This window comes from Chanodichthys erythropterus, chromosome 21 (assembly GCF_024489055.1).
Source record: "Chanodichthys erythropterus isolate Z2021 chromosome 21, ASM2448905v1, whole genome shotgun sequence".
Taxonomy (NCBI): Eukaryota; Metazoa; Chordata; class Actinopteri; order Cypriniformes; family Xenocyprididae; genus Chanodichthys; species Chanodichthys erythropterus.
In genome coordinates this window covers 10,399,303-10,415,538 of record NC_090241.1, presented here as the reverse complement: position 1 = coordinate 10,415,538, position 16,236 = coordinate 10,399,303, and the positions used below count along the sequence as shown (strand labels likewise).

The following is a 16,236-nucleotide window of genomic DNA, read 5'->3' as shown; positions in this document are numbered from 1 at the left end:
CTACTAGAAAGTTTCCATTTGCTGGCCTGTGAATTAGTGGGTTTATACTGGCGCTTATATAAAATAAACTACTCCTCAAACAGGTTGTCATCTCATTGAGCAGGCTTTATCATTGTTACAGCTGCTTTTCCTTCTCTCCAGATCCCAAAGCATAGCAAGAGTCGTCTCAGAGCTCCGCTTTATGGATGTTAATCTGATGAACATGAAGTTGAATTATTCCCAGGCAAATTAATTATCTTCAAATAAATGTGGTCTGGAACACTTTAAATGTCTTCCCCTGCTTTATTAGAAATTAAGAGTTATGTTCATTTAACTTGCAACCATCTTTGGAGCCAAATTTATGTTATGCATTTTACAAAATTACTTGGTTTTGATAACTAGGATCATTTAAGTTGAGTTTTAAAGGTACACTACTGTTGTCTTGGGTCGGTAATGTTTTTGAAAAATTCTTATGCTCACCAGGGCTGCATTTATTTGATCAAAAATACAGTAAAAACAGAAATATTATGATATATAATTTTACAATTTAAATGAACTCTTTTCTATTTGAATACATTGTAAAAGTACATTTTTACATCATTTTACACAATAATTTACTCCAGTCTTTAGTGTCACATGGTCCTTTAGAAATCATATTAATATGCTGATTTGAAACATTTCTTATTATTATCAATGTTGAAAACAGTCATGCTGCTTCATATTTTTCGTGGAAACTGTAATAGATTTTTTTTTTTTTTTTTTTTTTTTTTGATGAATATAAAGTCTTTCATGTAATGCACCCTTGCTGAATACAAACAATTTCTTTAAATATAAATAAAAAAAAAACTTAAGGCCCTAAACTTTTGAATAGTACTGTAGATAGTACTTTTTTTTTTTTTTTTTTTTACTTGGACAGCACAACCCTCCTGTCACTTTGGATATTATGGAGGCCACAAAAATATTTGGACACTTAAATCATGCATTTACTGTGAAGAAAGACAGCACAAGGTCAAGCACATGTCACAAAAGGAAGTTTCTTAGATTTAAAGTGGCAAAGCAATGAACATGCTGTTGAAAATGAAAACACAAAGTATATGTTCATAGTAAATGTGATGTAGCGGTGTAACAATACATCAATATAGATCGATACATCGATCTAATGTCTAACGATCCAATGCATCGATGCAATGCGTAAAAAATCGATACCTGTGGGCTAATTATAGAGGCACCTTTGTTTTAACACACTCCACATTTTCCCACAATATCAGTTTATGCATTATCGCCAGCGCGTGAATTCTCATTTAAACTACCTTTCAGAACTTGTGAAAGACACTCGGGACAGTTGATGGAACTGTCACTGAAAGAATATGGTCAATAAACTGCCGCATAGGAGCGCCACGCACTGTGACTCAGTGTTGCTTCAAGCGCATCATACTGCACACAGGATGCGTGCAAGTGCTTTGTGCCGCTCTGTATTAGAGCCTTTATAATATATTTGCACAATGAAAGAATATTAATATTGTTTTGTCCTACCTATAATATGTTGTTGCTTCATTAAAAACCTGTGCTATACATTTAAAAGAAATGTCTTTTAATTATGTGTGTGTGTGTGTGTGTGTGTGTGTGTGTGCTTTTGTTTATATTACATTGTGGGGACCAAATGTCCCCACGATGTAATATAAACCTGAGTTCACCTACATCGTGGGGACCACCACAATGTAAATTAATTAATAAAAATACTAAATTATGTTTTTGTGAGAAAATAAAGGTGTGCACAGTTTCCTGTGATGGTTAGGTTTAAGGTTAGGTGTAGGGTAGGGGGATAGAAAGTACGGTTTGTACAGTATAAAATGCATTGCAGCCTATGGAAAGTCTCCACAATTCACAAAAACAAACGTGTGTGTGTGTGTATATGTATTCCTTGTTTATCATTTTTTTGACATTACACATTTTAGCACAGAACTAAAATACTTTCTTGACTGTTGTCATGTCACAAGCTGTCATTAGATTACTTTGTGAATTTTTTATTTGTGAATATCCCAATCAGGGTTCAGGATGTGAAATTTTGAAATAAATGTTTGTTATATATTTTGTTTGCAGTTGTGAGTTAATAAAAATTTAACTGGTTGTGTAAAATAGGCTCAAAATATCGAAATATTGATCGAATCAAATCATATCATAATCGTATCACAGAACTTTTTGAGGTATCGGAAAATATCGAATCGCTGGCTATGAGAATCGATATTGTATCGAATCGTGATGAACTGTCCGATTTACACCCCTAATGTGATGAACTACACATGTGGTTACACTGCTAAAACATTTGTGTGAACTTGTGTGAATTTGTGTGGAAAAACTCCCTTCACACATACATCCATTAACAGACCAGTTGTTCTTGTGCACCATTTCTTTCTAATTGCCACTTCTTATGATATTTTGCTATGCAATGATACTCGCACATTTTAAGGGTGAGTGAGGGGTCCAAATGTTTTTGAGGCCACCATAGGTCTGACCCTAAATGTTCAAGGATTTTCAGTTTAATCCTCTCATCATGTCTTTTGCACTCAAATTGTTCTTCTGTCATTGGTTCACAGGCCCCTGGAGCTGCAGTATAAATATGGTAACCTCAGTAAAGGAGAGTGTAAACCGGGTTATACAGAGGCCAAGATGACATTAATCTATCCAAAGTAAGCTGATCTCACCATACATTGTCAAATACAGGAAGTTCACAATATCAGATTTATAATACACATGCAGACAAGCACCTCATTATTCTGCTATTTACAAAATAATTAAGATTTAGATGAATAACTTTGACATTAAAATCAGGTACATGAAGTAAAAAGAGTCCCATTTGATTTCATGTTGACATTTCTGAGACACTGCACGGTTTTGCACAGCAGTGCTGGTTATTGTTGCAGATAAACTAGCTTGACCTGATGAAATCATCTTGAAAACAAAAAAAAAAAAAAAAAAACAAGCCATATACTGATAACAGCCAATGCAATAGTCTTAACTGGTTTTAACCAGCCTTGCAGGTTTGCATGTTTTTCAGGAGTGAGAACAAAGAAAGACGTTTTCCACAGTTTTGTTTGCTGCGTAAGACTTGGCCTATCCTTCCCTTTTCTAAGAATCATGCATTACTGCATGTGTGTTGTGTAGTTTCTCTTAAACCCATTATACAGTGAGGATGTTTTACCACGAAATGCTCTTGGGAGGAGCTCAGAGTGGCATAAAAAGAAATATTTCTTTTACCTTTTCAATAATTTAGAGTCTGATAAGATTCCCCACAGTGAATGCTCTTTATCCTTTTTGTGTTGATTTAAGGAGTGTTTCAAAAATGCGTCCACAGATCTTTTTTTGGGTCTGTTGTGCTCCTCTGGGCTCCCAGTGCGTGAGAGAGATGCGCTTCTGATTCACACGAATGACACGCAAAGGTTTCGTTTAGCCTCAAGAACATATAAACCACAGTTTATGGATCATCAGAATCCTTTCAGGATTCATCACTGTGGGCTGCATCTACACATTTGAGTTTGTGTAAGCTCTTTTGGGAAATGTTAATGTGCTGTCTTAAAGTTGGATTTGAGAGCAGAAGAACTAGGTGTCAGAACCTGAAAGGAAATGTTTGGGTCTTCTCTGCAGTTAGAGTCTGAATTGACCTTATTTGCTTTCTGGTCCAAGTCATGATTTTTAGAACCATTTTTTGATTTGTTACATTTTCATGGAACATTTTCTCTAATGTGTCTGGACATTTTACAAAAAACATTTTTTGTAATTCTCATTTAATAGGGTACAATGGGGCTAAAGGCAAAAAAATTGCTTTTCACTACTCAAAGTGTATGATTGCAAAAAAAAAAAAAGAAAAATTATATATATATATATATATGTATTGAACATTGATGGAGCAAGTGGTGAGGGGGGCCACAGCACGGGGCAAAGGGCGCACAGTATTGATACCAGTACTTTAGCTAAAATAATATGTTTTTAATAATGTTTAGGTTAATACTTGTTCAAAAGAATCCGTTTGCACTATTTTCTGTTTATTTTGATAAATAAAAGAATTCATGTTTGTTCAATAAGTACTGTCATTAGAATGTTAATATAAAACAAATACAGAAATAAATGTATTTTAAAAAATAAAGATTCTGAAAGCATTGAATGAGATCCCATATTATTTAATATAGATTTACAGTAGTAACAATAAATTATATTTTATTATATGATATGATTAAAATCATATTTTTAAATATGATTGTTTCATTATAAATATGGGTATTATCTCTAAGGTGGATACCCAATCCAATTTGATATATGATATTTAACATCTGAATCAAAGCGTGTCATATCAACAAATGGAAAAGTCAGCCAGCTGTTTATTATCATGTTAATTATTGTGCCTTTTGCCCCCAATACCATACTTTTACATATTCTTCCATTATTGAAAAACTGTTGCCTTAATTACCTTGAACAAAACTGAAAATCATTAAGAAGACCTTTGTCTGAAAATATTTAATCGATTCTCATTTGCTACTTAAATTAGCAACATTTTAAAAAAACATCAAATATTAGATCAAACTACCTCAGAATCAACTTTGCGCTGCTGCCCGCCATCATGTCAAGGATCAGACAAATTTGTACGTGCATCTTTTTTTTTTTTTCTTCTTTCTTCTACAATCTTTGGATATACATGTTCATACATAGGCATATACAATGCAAAAACAAAAGAATAATAAGAAATAAGAATAATAAAAATAAAAATAATACAACAGAGCATATGAAAGTAAATAAATAACAGGGACATTCTGTAGACCAATAATTAAAAGGATATATCAGTCACTGAACATCTTCCAGAAAGTTCCACAGAGAAGAGCAAGTGCGGCAGAAAACATCTGATCTTTGATACAGATTGTAAGTTCGTTTTTCCAGAGGTAAAAGAGTAGCGGCCTGACTTTTTACGTGCATCTTGAAAAGATTTTGTGATATCTAGTGGTTTAGAGAGGTGAATAAAATCATAGGCGCATTTTGGCCCATTGTACCCTACCATCATTTTTACACAGTTGTATTCTTTTTCTTATTTACAGTTATTGTAATGCTTAAATGTCATATATGTAACAACACTATGACAATGAGATCCTGTTTTCGCAACAGTCCATAAGAAACAGGGCTCGAGCATTTGAGACTTAAAATAGATGTGCGCACTGTAAAATGTATTCAGGAGCACATATGCAAGTAAAAGTCCCTGCTGTTACTTAAAAAAGTCAGTTCATGAAATTTAATGTCATCAAAATTTTTAATTATATATGTTTGTATAACAAACATCTTGATGATCATTTTAAGAGGTCTTAAATTTGGAGATGGAAAAACAGGAATCACGATATGGCTTAATGCGGTTATTAAACTTCAAAAGTATGATTTCATTAGTTAAATATGAGTGCTGCATGTTTCAGAGTAGAAACACAGCAACTGTTGCATGTTCTACATGCTCGCAATCAAGGAATACTGTATGTTTTTACCAAATGATTCCTTATGATTTACTGTTGATGAGTTATGACTGTGTTTACTTTATGGTGTTTATATTGTAATATGTTGTAGATGGTTGTAAGAGTGCATATTTTATCTCCATCTTTTGGAATGAGCAACATGTTATAGTAAAGCGTAGACATTTCAAAATAAGAGTCTGAAATTGTTTATAAATAAAAGTCCTGCAAGTTGTTCTTATTTTTTTCCTGCCCCATCACAGGAGGGAAAGACTCCTGAACATTATTTAACATGCATTATTCAACATGTAGATTTTACTAGTATCGGCACAATAATCTGTTTATTAAAGTTTATATATACTTTTAAAAAAAATGTGTATAGAAATATATTATATGTCGCCTTGTATCCCTTTATTAATTACTAACTCATTAATTACTCGCCCTCATTTCGTTCCAAACCTGTTGAACCACTGTAGTCACATGGACTATTTTAACGATGTCTTTACTACCTTTCTGGGCCTTGAATGTGGTAATTAAATTTCTGTCTATGGAGGGGTCAGAGACCTCTCAGATTTCATCAAAAATTTCTTAATTTGGGTTCCAAAGATGCACAAAGGTTGACATGGAATGACATGAGGGTGAGTAAATAATAGAGCTGTGCTCAGAATATCGATACAACGATACATCGTCATGAACTCCTGATGATGCGCGTATCGATACAGCAGCTGCCGTATCGTGTCTGTCTTGCTTTTAAATCTAGCCAATCACGTGAAGTCACGTGACGCTCTCGAACGGAGAAACACGCGATCTCCAAATCATCGATCAAAGCGTGCTAACGTTTTAGGACAGGTCGATGGTATATAAATCATGGCCGAACGTTAGCGTTTGTCAATCAAGCCAAACCGTCCATTCAGAAACTGAGAAATTTGAAGGCCGATCTCTCAGCTTGAGGCGCGAGCTGGCTTGACTGACGTTTTCATGAGGATATAGTTTATGGACTGTTTTGATTTCGGTAACTACATCTAGAAAGTTAAAAGCAGTGATGGCATATATAATAGAGATATCTGAAAGCGAAACGAAAGTGATATTGGCCTCGTCTAGTGGGGAGGACGCATGAGAGGAGACCTGTGCATTTAATTAGTATGTGTATACTAATACAGTAACAAATGTATTGCTCATGGTTGGTTCATGTTAATACCTATTTTTTTTACAGTCTATGGTTAATACATTATCTGATGTTTAATAAATGAACCTTACTGTTAAGTGTGTATTGTAAACTCATGTAGCGCATATTTTGTTGACCACGTTAATAAAAATGTATGTTGTCCTAGAACATATTTTTAGTTGATATCCAAAAAAATCATTTTTACAGATGAAAAAAACACAAAAAACAGGCAGTATAGACATTATTATAATATTATAGCCGATATAATTAACTAACTTAGTTTTCTTACAAGTCAACTTACTGTTGCAAGTGAAATTAGTCATTGAGCTTTGTTGATATGCTTCAGTGTCACTATAATTGTCAATTCAGTTACTGAGGGAGCGACTTTAAAAGCAAGCTTTTAAAAGAAGCTTTTTGTGACATTTTTTTTATATTTAATTTAAATCATTGTTTTTTTTAATGACAAAAACAAAATAGTTTTTTTCAGTTATCATGACTGTTATAACACTGGTTATTCAATAAACACATATTAGGCCATCCTTAAAAATATTTTGGTTTGCAGTAACAGTAAAAAAAAAAAAAAAAAAAAAAAGGGTCGGTAGGTCGGTCTATATATATTTTTTCAAGTTTCAGTGTAAAAAAAAAAGTACATTTTTGGTGATGGTGATTACATAGGTATGAATTTAAACAAATTAGCATATCGTGACGTCACTGACTGGGTCTTTCAACCTGTGCCTTCGGGCGCAGCCGTGTTTCCACTGTCGGACCTAAAGCGGGCATGCTAGTGCGTGCCAGGGCCAGTCGCGTTTCCACTGTCACTTCCGGGGCTTGATCGTGCCTCATCGGGGCTTCCTCGGGGCCAACGGCCCGGGTTTTTCGGCCCGCCGAATACATTGGTCCAAAGCGGGCCAGCTCGGGCTTGAGGAGGGAGTGGGTACGAGCAAAGGCAGAGTTTATCTGTGTGTGGAGACGGAGGCACCGATAATTACATGTAGGTTATCAGCTAACACCAGCATTGAAGACTTTTAAAATCATTTTAGCTCAAAACTCACTTTCAGACAGCAGCAAGTGTTTTAAATAACTTATGTTTGTGATCCGATGTGGATTCTGATCACCAAGACTATGTGCGCTATTACCATAGTAAACATGGTAAATACGACGGCTTGAAGAAATCAGAGAGATATATGTAGGCTATCACAATCATGTAATTATTTTATCTGTCAGCACGTCTCGTCTCTCAACGGGTTGAGACGAAGCGAACGCACTGGCCATAGTGTGACATCTGTTAACCAATAGTGTAAACATAGATGACGGTTTTTATTTAAAAGAAAGAACGTAGCCTTCGTTTGTATGTAGGCCTAGGCTATTTATACATTTACAATACTTACTAAAATATAATTAATATTATTTTATTGCTTTTGTATTAGTTGTTTGAAGAGTAAAAAAAAAAATTGGTCGGTCTTAACGCAAATTTACAACCGGCAAGTCGGTCGGACTTAAATATTTGAGCCGGTCCTAAATTGACAGGGTCGGTCGGGTTACGGCAAACAAGAATATTTTTAAGGATGGCCTTACTGTTACTAAACTCTGCTCAAAAGAAATTTAAATTCTAAATTGAACCATATCGTGATACGTATCGTATCATGGCTTTAGTATCGTGATGCGTATCCTATCGTGACATTGTTGGTGATACACAGCCCTAGTAAATAATGACAGAATTTTCATTTTTGGGTGAACTAACCCTTTAAGGACACACATTATTTGATACATTTTTATTGTGCTCCTAAAGTTTTCAGCTTTTTTTCAAGTAAATGTCAAGCCCTTGAGGAACACTTTCTGTCTGCTTTGTTTTATGTAGTGAGCATGTCAAAACTACATCTAAATTAATTGAAAAAACTGCTGAAACTTTCATTCTCAAAATATGTGAAAATATGGCCCTTTAAAAATTGGTGTTATTATGAAATGAATATTTTAGGAGTTGTGTATGTGCTAATCCTGGTACTTATGAAGGGTTCACACACTTTTCTCACAAATGTACATTTGGAAGTTACAGCCGGTGAGAAACAATGGGAGTGTGTGTCACCTTCACTTAAACTGCTGGGATGTGAAGAAGCGCAGAGTATTGTGGTCATGGGAACTTGAATTCAGCAGACCACCTGTGTCATTAGTACATTACACCAGGGGTCATGCAGCTGTGAACGACATGACAGAAGTGTTCAGGTGTTGTTTTGTCAGCCAGTGAAATGTTCAGCATAGTTTTGGTTGTTGATAGTTGTATCAGGTGCATGTTGGGTGAATGATGAAACAGAAATCTGGACGTTTCTCCATGAAATGCAGCTTTGCCAGGTGGTATTTGTGGCTGGAAAGGGAGATCAGCAGTATAAATGATTAAGGGCTTTCACATCGAAGGAACCTTTTCATAGTTCGCACCGTCATAGGAGATTTCATCTCAGAGTCTCATAAATTATGCTTTTACATTACATCTCTGTTATCACAAAACCCACGACGCACAAACAAACAGCTCCAATCAAGGCATTCTCGATCCACCAGTTTTTAGCATTTGTAAATGCGGTGCTTAAAGACACCGCTGTCGGCTGCTTTAGAGTTCCTATTGTCAGTGCGAAAGGCAACCTGGAACATGGCCCATGGGAGAATTTAGTTCTCGGGGAAATGCCCTGTTGGCTAGTTCCTAGGACTATGTTCTTAGAACTAAGTTCCTAGGACTGTGTTCCTAGAACTAAATTCCTAGGACTAAGTTCCTAGAACCTGGTGGCTATTGGTTGTATAACATGTTAGGTATTAGTGCTACATAGCACAGAACAATAAAGCCATTTCTTTTTTGTAAAGAATTGCTCAAGACCTAATTATAGTCTGTTGGTCTCATGATGTTTTTTTTTCTTATTCCTTATATAGACCGATCAGGCATAACATTATGACCATCTTCTTAATATTGTGTTGGTCCCCCTTTTGCTGCCAAAACAGCCCTGACCCATAGATGCATGGACTCCACTAGACCCCTGAAGGTGTGCTGTGGTATCTAGCACCAAGATGTTAGCAGCAGATCCTTTAAGTCCTGTAAGTTGCGAGGTAGGGCCTCCATGGATCGGACTTGTTTGTTCAGCACATCCCACAGATGCTCGATTGGACTGAGATCTGGGAAATTTGGAGGCCAAGTCATCAAGGAATACCGTTTCCATGAAAGGATGTACATGGTCTGCAACAATGCTTAGGTAGGTTTGTATGTGTCAAATAGCATCCACATGGATGTCAGGACCCAAGGTTTCCAGCAGAACATTGCCCAAAGCATCATAATGCCTTCACCAGCATGCCTTCTTCCCATAGTGCATCCTGGTTCCATGTGTTCCCCAGGTAAGAGACGCACACGAACCCGGCCATCCACGTGGTGGACAGGTGTCAGCATAGGCAACCTGACTGGTCTGCGGCTATGCAGCCCAATACACAACAAACTGCGATGCACTGTGTATTCTGACACTTTTCTTTCAGAACCAGCTGTAACTTCTTGAGCATTTGAGCTACAGTCGCTCGTCTGTTGGATCAGACCTCATGGGCGAGCCTTCGCTCCCCACGTACATCAGTGAGCCTTGGCCACCCAGGACCCTGTCACCAGTTCACCACTGTGCTACCTAATATATACCAACCACTAACAGGTGCCATGATGAAGAGATAATCAGTGTTATTCACTGATCCCTCACGGCTCTCGCCCGCCCTGCTCGTCACATACCCCCAACGCCCCTCGCAGGCCGGGGGGTACTCCCGCGACTGCGCTTACTCCCCCCCTGGGGCCTGTCTTGGCGGCCGCAGCACCTGGGGGTAAGGACAGACGAGACGAGAGAAAGGAGACGGAACCAAGGGGAGCGACAGGACGAGAGAGGGGAGAGAGGAAAAAAGAGGGGGAAAAAATTCTGGGTCCCGTTCCCAGACACACTGCCGCTCGGTCCTCAGCCTGCAGAGAGGCTTTTCCTCGCGGTGCCACATGCGATGGCACTGGACGCTTGGTGGGCGGCCCGATCCTCGATCCAGCGAGTCCCCCGTCCCCTGCTCCTCCCCTTCATGGCGGACGGCAGCAGGCTCCGGCCCACGGCGGACGGCGGCGACTCCTCCGCTCCCTCCTGGACGGCAGCCACCCCACCTCGTCCCAGGAGCACGGCATCGGGGTCTCCGTCCCACCTTTCACTAGGCTCCTGTACCACCGCCTTGGGCAGCCTCTCGCGGTCTTCACTTCCACGCTGCCCGAACTCCGCAGCACCGCGATCCCCCTCAGCAGCGAGGGCTCTCCGACAGCATGTCCCTCCTTCCTCCCGGGTTTCGGCACCAATGTAACACGGTTAGTAGTTGTGGGAAGGAGGAGGCGGGAACCGGCGAACGTTCAACAAAACTTTAATTCAAAATAAACAAACAACAAAACGAAAGTAATGCCGGCAGACCCTCACGGACGTCTGCCGGCCACACAAACATAATAAAACATAACATAAAGTCCAGGCCTGGTCCTCTCTCGTCCTTCACGGTCGTCGCTCCTCCTTTTATGCTCCCGGAGCTCCTCCGTGAGAGACTCAAGGCCGGTGCGCCTCCCAGGTGATGCTCGTTATCACTTGCGTCACCGGCCTCGCGCCATTCCCTCACGGCTCTCGCCCGCCCTGGTCGCCACAATGTCATTTAGCCTATAACGCACTCTCAAACATTAATTTTTTTTTTACATTTTGAGAGGAGTAAGTTTACATATGTGGCTTCAACAAGCAGATACATACACTTTTTCAATTTTGTCTGGAATGTGTCTCTAACCACCTCCCTGAAGTGGTGTGAGTGATCAGATTTAAATCTGTCTCGAAAGCATTTCAGAGGGCATTTACACCTGGTCTTTTCACTATCGGATAGCTGTCCGATCAGAGAAAACGCATGAAGTTACCAGGTGTAAACGGGCTCTAAATATATCTGGTTGTTGAAACCACTGAAACCACATACTGTATGTAAATTTGACTCCTTCCAAAATGAACGTGCGAGAGCTGATGTGTCATACCCAGATATGACAGCGCTACTGCAACACGCTTCTCTGCAGATGACTAGCTGAGTATCTCTTCATCAAGGTGATGTGCAAACTGCCATCACAGATGCTCAAAACAATCATCAATCATCTTTATTAAAAGTAATGAGACTAAATGATCTTACCAATGCTGATGAAATATTAAATGTTTAGCTACTTGCATCTTGCCATTTATTCTTTCACTGCTAAAACTAAAGCATTGTGTTTGAATTTGCACTCGTCTTCTGTGAACATTAAAGCCTGCCTTCTTTGATTTGATTGGCCATCTCAGTCATTTTGACATTTACAAGCTTTGTTAGACTGCTGAAGCAAACCAGCCTAAAAATGTTACTTTTAACACTCTTTGTCATCCTAATAATTAACAGAGCGGTGCGTAATGGACAGCAGCTTCAAGAATATGAAATATCGGGGGGGACAATTTGCCCATTTTTAATTTTGGGGGGACTTGTCCTCCTCAATGTTTATGGTGGTTACGGCCCTCATGCAAATGAAACTGTTCAAAAAAAAACAACTCCTCAATCTCTGTGAGTCAAGTTTCTTTTCTTTTAAACTCATTTACATTTGCAATAAATATAATTAAATGTTGATCATTTCAAATGCCTGCTGCTTTATATCCATTTCAAAAATAATATTATTGGGTGTTGATTGGATATTATTGGAAGTAATGGTTTCTGTTCACAATTTCAGTGTATCCATAGTTTTTGAGCCAAAAATACTGTTCTAATTGTGAAAATAAATTATGCCATTACATAGTTATTTAAATGTACACTATGTAACTTTTGGCACTCTAGCGGTTAATAAACAAAACTGCATGTGTCTTGCAGATGAAGAACTTCTGTCTGTTTATGAATATGACAAGTCACGCAGGTACTGGGCTCCTTCGCTGTCGTCCTGCCTAAAATAGTCAGAATATAAACATTTATTATAGGCATAACACTGTTTTGAAGATAGATTCATGATGTACTCACTCAAAAACAGTGAAAAGTCTTGAACAAGAAAAGTTACATAGTGTGCTTTTAAAAGATATTGCCCCTTAAATAACTTCTTGTGTATTGTGTATAACTACTTTTTCAGAAGTGTAGCTTGACTGTAGTCTAACGTCTGTAGATGATGAGTATCTTGGCGAGCTCAGCTCCTTATAAGTCTCTCTGCTTGTTTTGAGAAAAGGTCAGGTTTAGGCTGGACATTCCAGGCCTCATCTCTTACGAACTGATAAACACACTGGTAGCCAGTGGATTATGGGTAATGCGAACCCCATAATCCTATCAAATATTCCACCGGTTATCAAGGTATCGCACCCCTTTTCTCCTGTGGGCTGTGCAGTGATTAGTGTGAGACTTGTGCTTGTTTTAACTTGTTTTCTCTCTCTTTGTCTTTTATTTATTCTTTTAGGTTTTCAAAACCAGCTCCTATGTTCCTTGATCCGAATTTTAAGCGGCTATCAAAGATCAGCAGTTACCCACCTCCTTTTGGAGTAAAAACACAAGGTATTTCTTTCATTCTGAGTTGCTTCAGATCAGTTTTTATGATAAAGGTTATGACCATGTCTTTTTCACTTCTTTTTTTTTTTTTTACACTTCTTCTTTTTTACTACTTCTTTTTTTCACATTGTTCTGAACTTTAAGCCATTTATTATATTATAGTTTATTATACCACCTGTGGGCTATTTAAAGGGTTAGTTCACCCAAAAACAATTCAGTTTCTGCCATTAAGTACTCACCCTCATGTCGTCCCAAACCTGTAAGTTATTCGTTCATATTTGGAAAACAAATTAAGATATTTTTGATGAAATTATTGAGTTTCTGAATCACGCTTAGGCAGCAACGTCATTGCGCCTTTTGAGGTCCAGAAAGGTAGTAGACATCGCTAAAATAGTCAAGTGACTACAGTGGTTCAACTTTAATGTTATGAAGTGATGAGAATACGTTTTGTGTTCAAAAACAAAACAAAAATAACTTTATTTAATAACAATTTCTTCTCTTCTATATCAGTCTCTTACACTGTTGACTGTAGTGAACGCAGTGTAGCACTTCCGTGTTTTACATCAGAACGGCGAATCATTTCTGATAGGCCTGCTCCTCTGTCAGCATCGCACGAATGCTTTGTGCTGTTCACATGAACAGCATCGGCTAATACTGAGCCGCTATTCGGACATAAACACGGAAGCGCTGCACTGCATGATCAGCGTAAGAATCTTATAGGGAAGAGAAAAAGTTGTTGAATAAAGTCATTATTGTTTTTTATCATTATGTTAAAAGAAATAAATGACATTTTAAAATATATTCAAATAGAGAACAGTTGTAATAATACTGTATTTCACAATATTACTGTTTTTAATGTATTTCTTAACAAATATATGCAGTCTTGGTGAGCAAAGCATTAAAAAGTCTAAAAAAAAAAAACTTTTGTACTGGTAGTGTATGTTCAGTCAAGATGAATTCATGTAGATTTACAAAAAAAGTCTGTATTTTTCGTTTAGATTAACATTTGCACGAGACTTACAGTACAAATGAGAAGAAAAAAATAGGGTAGATGTTAAACTAATGTCCACTTAACTAGTCATCAGGGGCTCGTGCAGGTAAGGTGGAAGCCATTTTCTCATGGCATCTATTCAATCACATCTTTAGTGGTTCCTTCACCCGGTGAGCTTAGATATGTTTAAACCAGAAACCTTTCCACTCACCTTCATTCATCTCTGCTCTTGAGGGGTTGTGTGTAATTACCTTCCAGCCTGATTAAATCAGAAATGTGCACGTTAAGTGATGAGTTTTCGTCTGAGTCAGTTTAGCTGCTTTGGCAGATGGCGTGGGATGTTAAGAACAGAACTGTCGGCATCTCTGCATCCGTCCTGCTGACATTTCTCAAGCTGTGCCTTTCAGCAGCAACACTTATGCATGAATTACGTGTGTGGGAATTACTGCTGCCTAATGTGCTCTAATGTGATGTTGAGATGAAAACGCACTTTTGAACACTGCTTTTGAAAAGACCCCTTAAACGTTTGTGCTGCAGACATGAATGATAACTTAAATAGTATGGCTTTTTAAGGAAAAGTGTACTATTACTTTGTTATGTTTTTTTTTTTTTTTTTTTTTTAGCAGGCAGTCTAATAAAATAGACAAAAAGTGATGCAGATCAGTGGTTTTGTTGTTGTGGACTTGACATTCAAATCCTGCTCTATTATCTTTAGCATAAAGAGCTTGTTTCCCAGTGGAAAGCCTTTCGTTTTTACTAAAAATAGCACAATGGATTGTGCAGAGGATAAATGGCTTTCTAAACTTAGGGTTTTTTCTCATTCTTAAGTGTGCTTGAGGATGTGATGCAGGTTCTTTCCCTGGAGGTTACAGCATTGTTCATGGTAGCGTGAGACTGTGATGCTTTAGAAATGTTCCTTTAATGTAATCTGATATTGACACATAGATCATTCACGTAGATCATCAACCCTAAATAGTATGTATGACTAGAGTAAGATTGTCTTAACCATTGGGTTGTGTTGAAAACTCTTTAACACCTTTGGTGTTCCTGGTCAAAATGACCAGCCTTTTAAAATTTATAAATCGCTTGTTATGCTGTAATATAACCAAATATTGGATTCAATGTTTGTTTTTTTTGTCAAGTTGTTTTCTTTCAATTAGCACAGGTTTTGTTTCTTTTTTTAACTGATTGACCATAGGATTCATTGATCTGAGCTTATGCACCGCAGTTTTTGAGTGAAATAAACATTATTTGTGGATAAATTTGTCATAAAAATATGAAAAAAAAAAAATGTCTGTATATCTCAAAATATGGAGAGAAAAAAATTGCACCGTTTATCACACTAGTGTGTTTTAATGTTTAACCAGGAAGTTTGTTTTGAAATACTTTTAGAAAGTCACACTTGTGGTTTTCCCCATCAAAAATGACCAGCTTACACAATAATAATAATTAAAAAGCTTATATTCTCTCGTTATGCTATATTATCACAAAATATTAGATTCAGTCTTTTTGTCAACTTGTTTTCTGTCCATTAGGACAGGTTTTGAACACCACAAGTGTGATTTTATGCCATTTTGTACAAAGAAAAAAAGCACAATATATTTCTGTTGAAAACGAGGTTAATTGTTTTCTGTGTCTACAGAAAAGATCATCGATCATATTTTATCAGCTACAAAAAGCTATTCGCTGGGTTCAGAACTGGACAGGTATTTAATGTCCACATAAACACCAAAACACAACAGCAATCTTTTACAAGAATTATCCATCAAACACGTAATTTGTGTATTACATGAAAAACCATATCTTATATATTAAAATGTTCTATTTTCATGCTTTCAGCTTGTAATGCTATACAGTTGATCAGTAATCAAGTTTTATATTTTTTTCCTGCAGTCTTAGTTGTAAGAAGTGTATAATTATTGGAAATGGAGGCATTCTGTACAATAAGTCCTTGGGCTCCAAAATCGATCAATATGATGTTGTTGTACGGTAAGTTAATATAAAAAAAAATCTAATATAAATGTAATAAATTATGTTTTCCTTTTTTTTTTATTTAACAAGAATTTACTACAACAAAGAAATTC

General features: G+C 37.3%; 1 protein-coding gene across 13 annotated transcripts in view; it reads left to right on the top strand.

The window, feature by feature from the left end:
* The window catches only part of st3gal3a (ST3 beta-galactoside alpha-2,3-sialyltransferase 3a), a 52,325-nt gene that overhangs the window by 17,733 nt on the left and 18,356 nt on the right, over positions 1–16,236 (top strand). For 5 of the 13 annotated variants that reach the window (XM_067374483.1, XM_067374487.1, XM_067374482.1 and 2 more), the window contains 5 exons: positions 2,574–2,666; positions 12,046–12,204; positions 13,073–13,167; positions 15,795–15,858; positions 16,046–16,141. In XM_067374483.1, coding sequence (XP_067230584.1) covers positions 2,574–2,666; positions 12,046–12,204; positions 13,073–13,167; positions 15,795–15,858; positions 16,046–16,141 — 507 coding nt within the window. The remainder of the gene's footprint in view (positions 1–2,573; positions 2,667–12,045; positions 12,205–13,072; positions 13,168–15,794; positions 15,859–16,045; positions 16,142–16,236) is intronic. The other 8 variants (XM_067374496.1, XM_067374494.1, XM_067374489.1 and 5 more) reach the window with 2 other exon arrangements.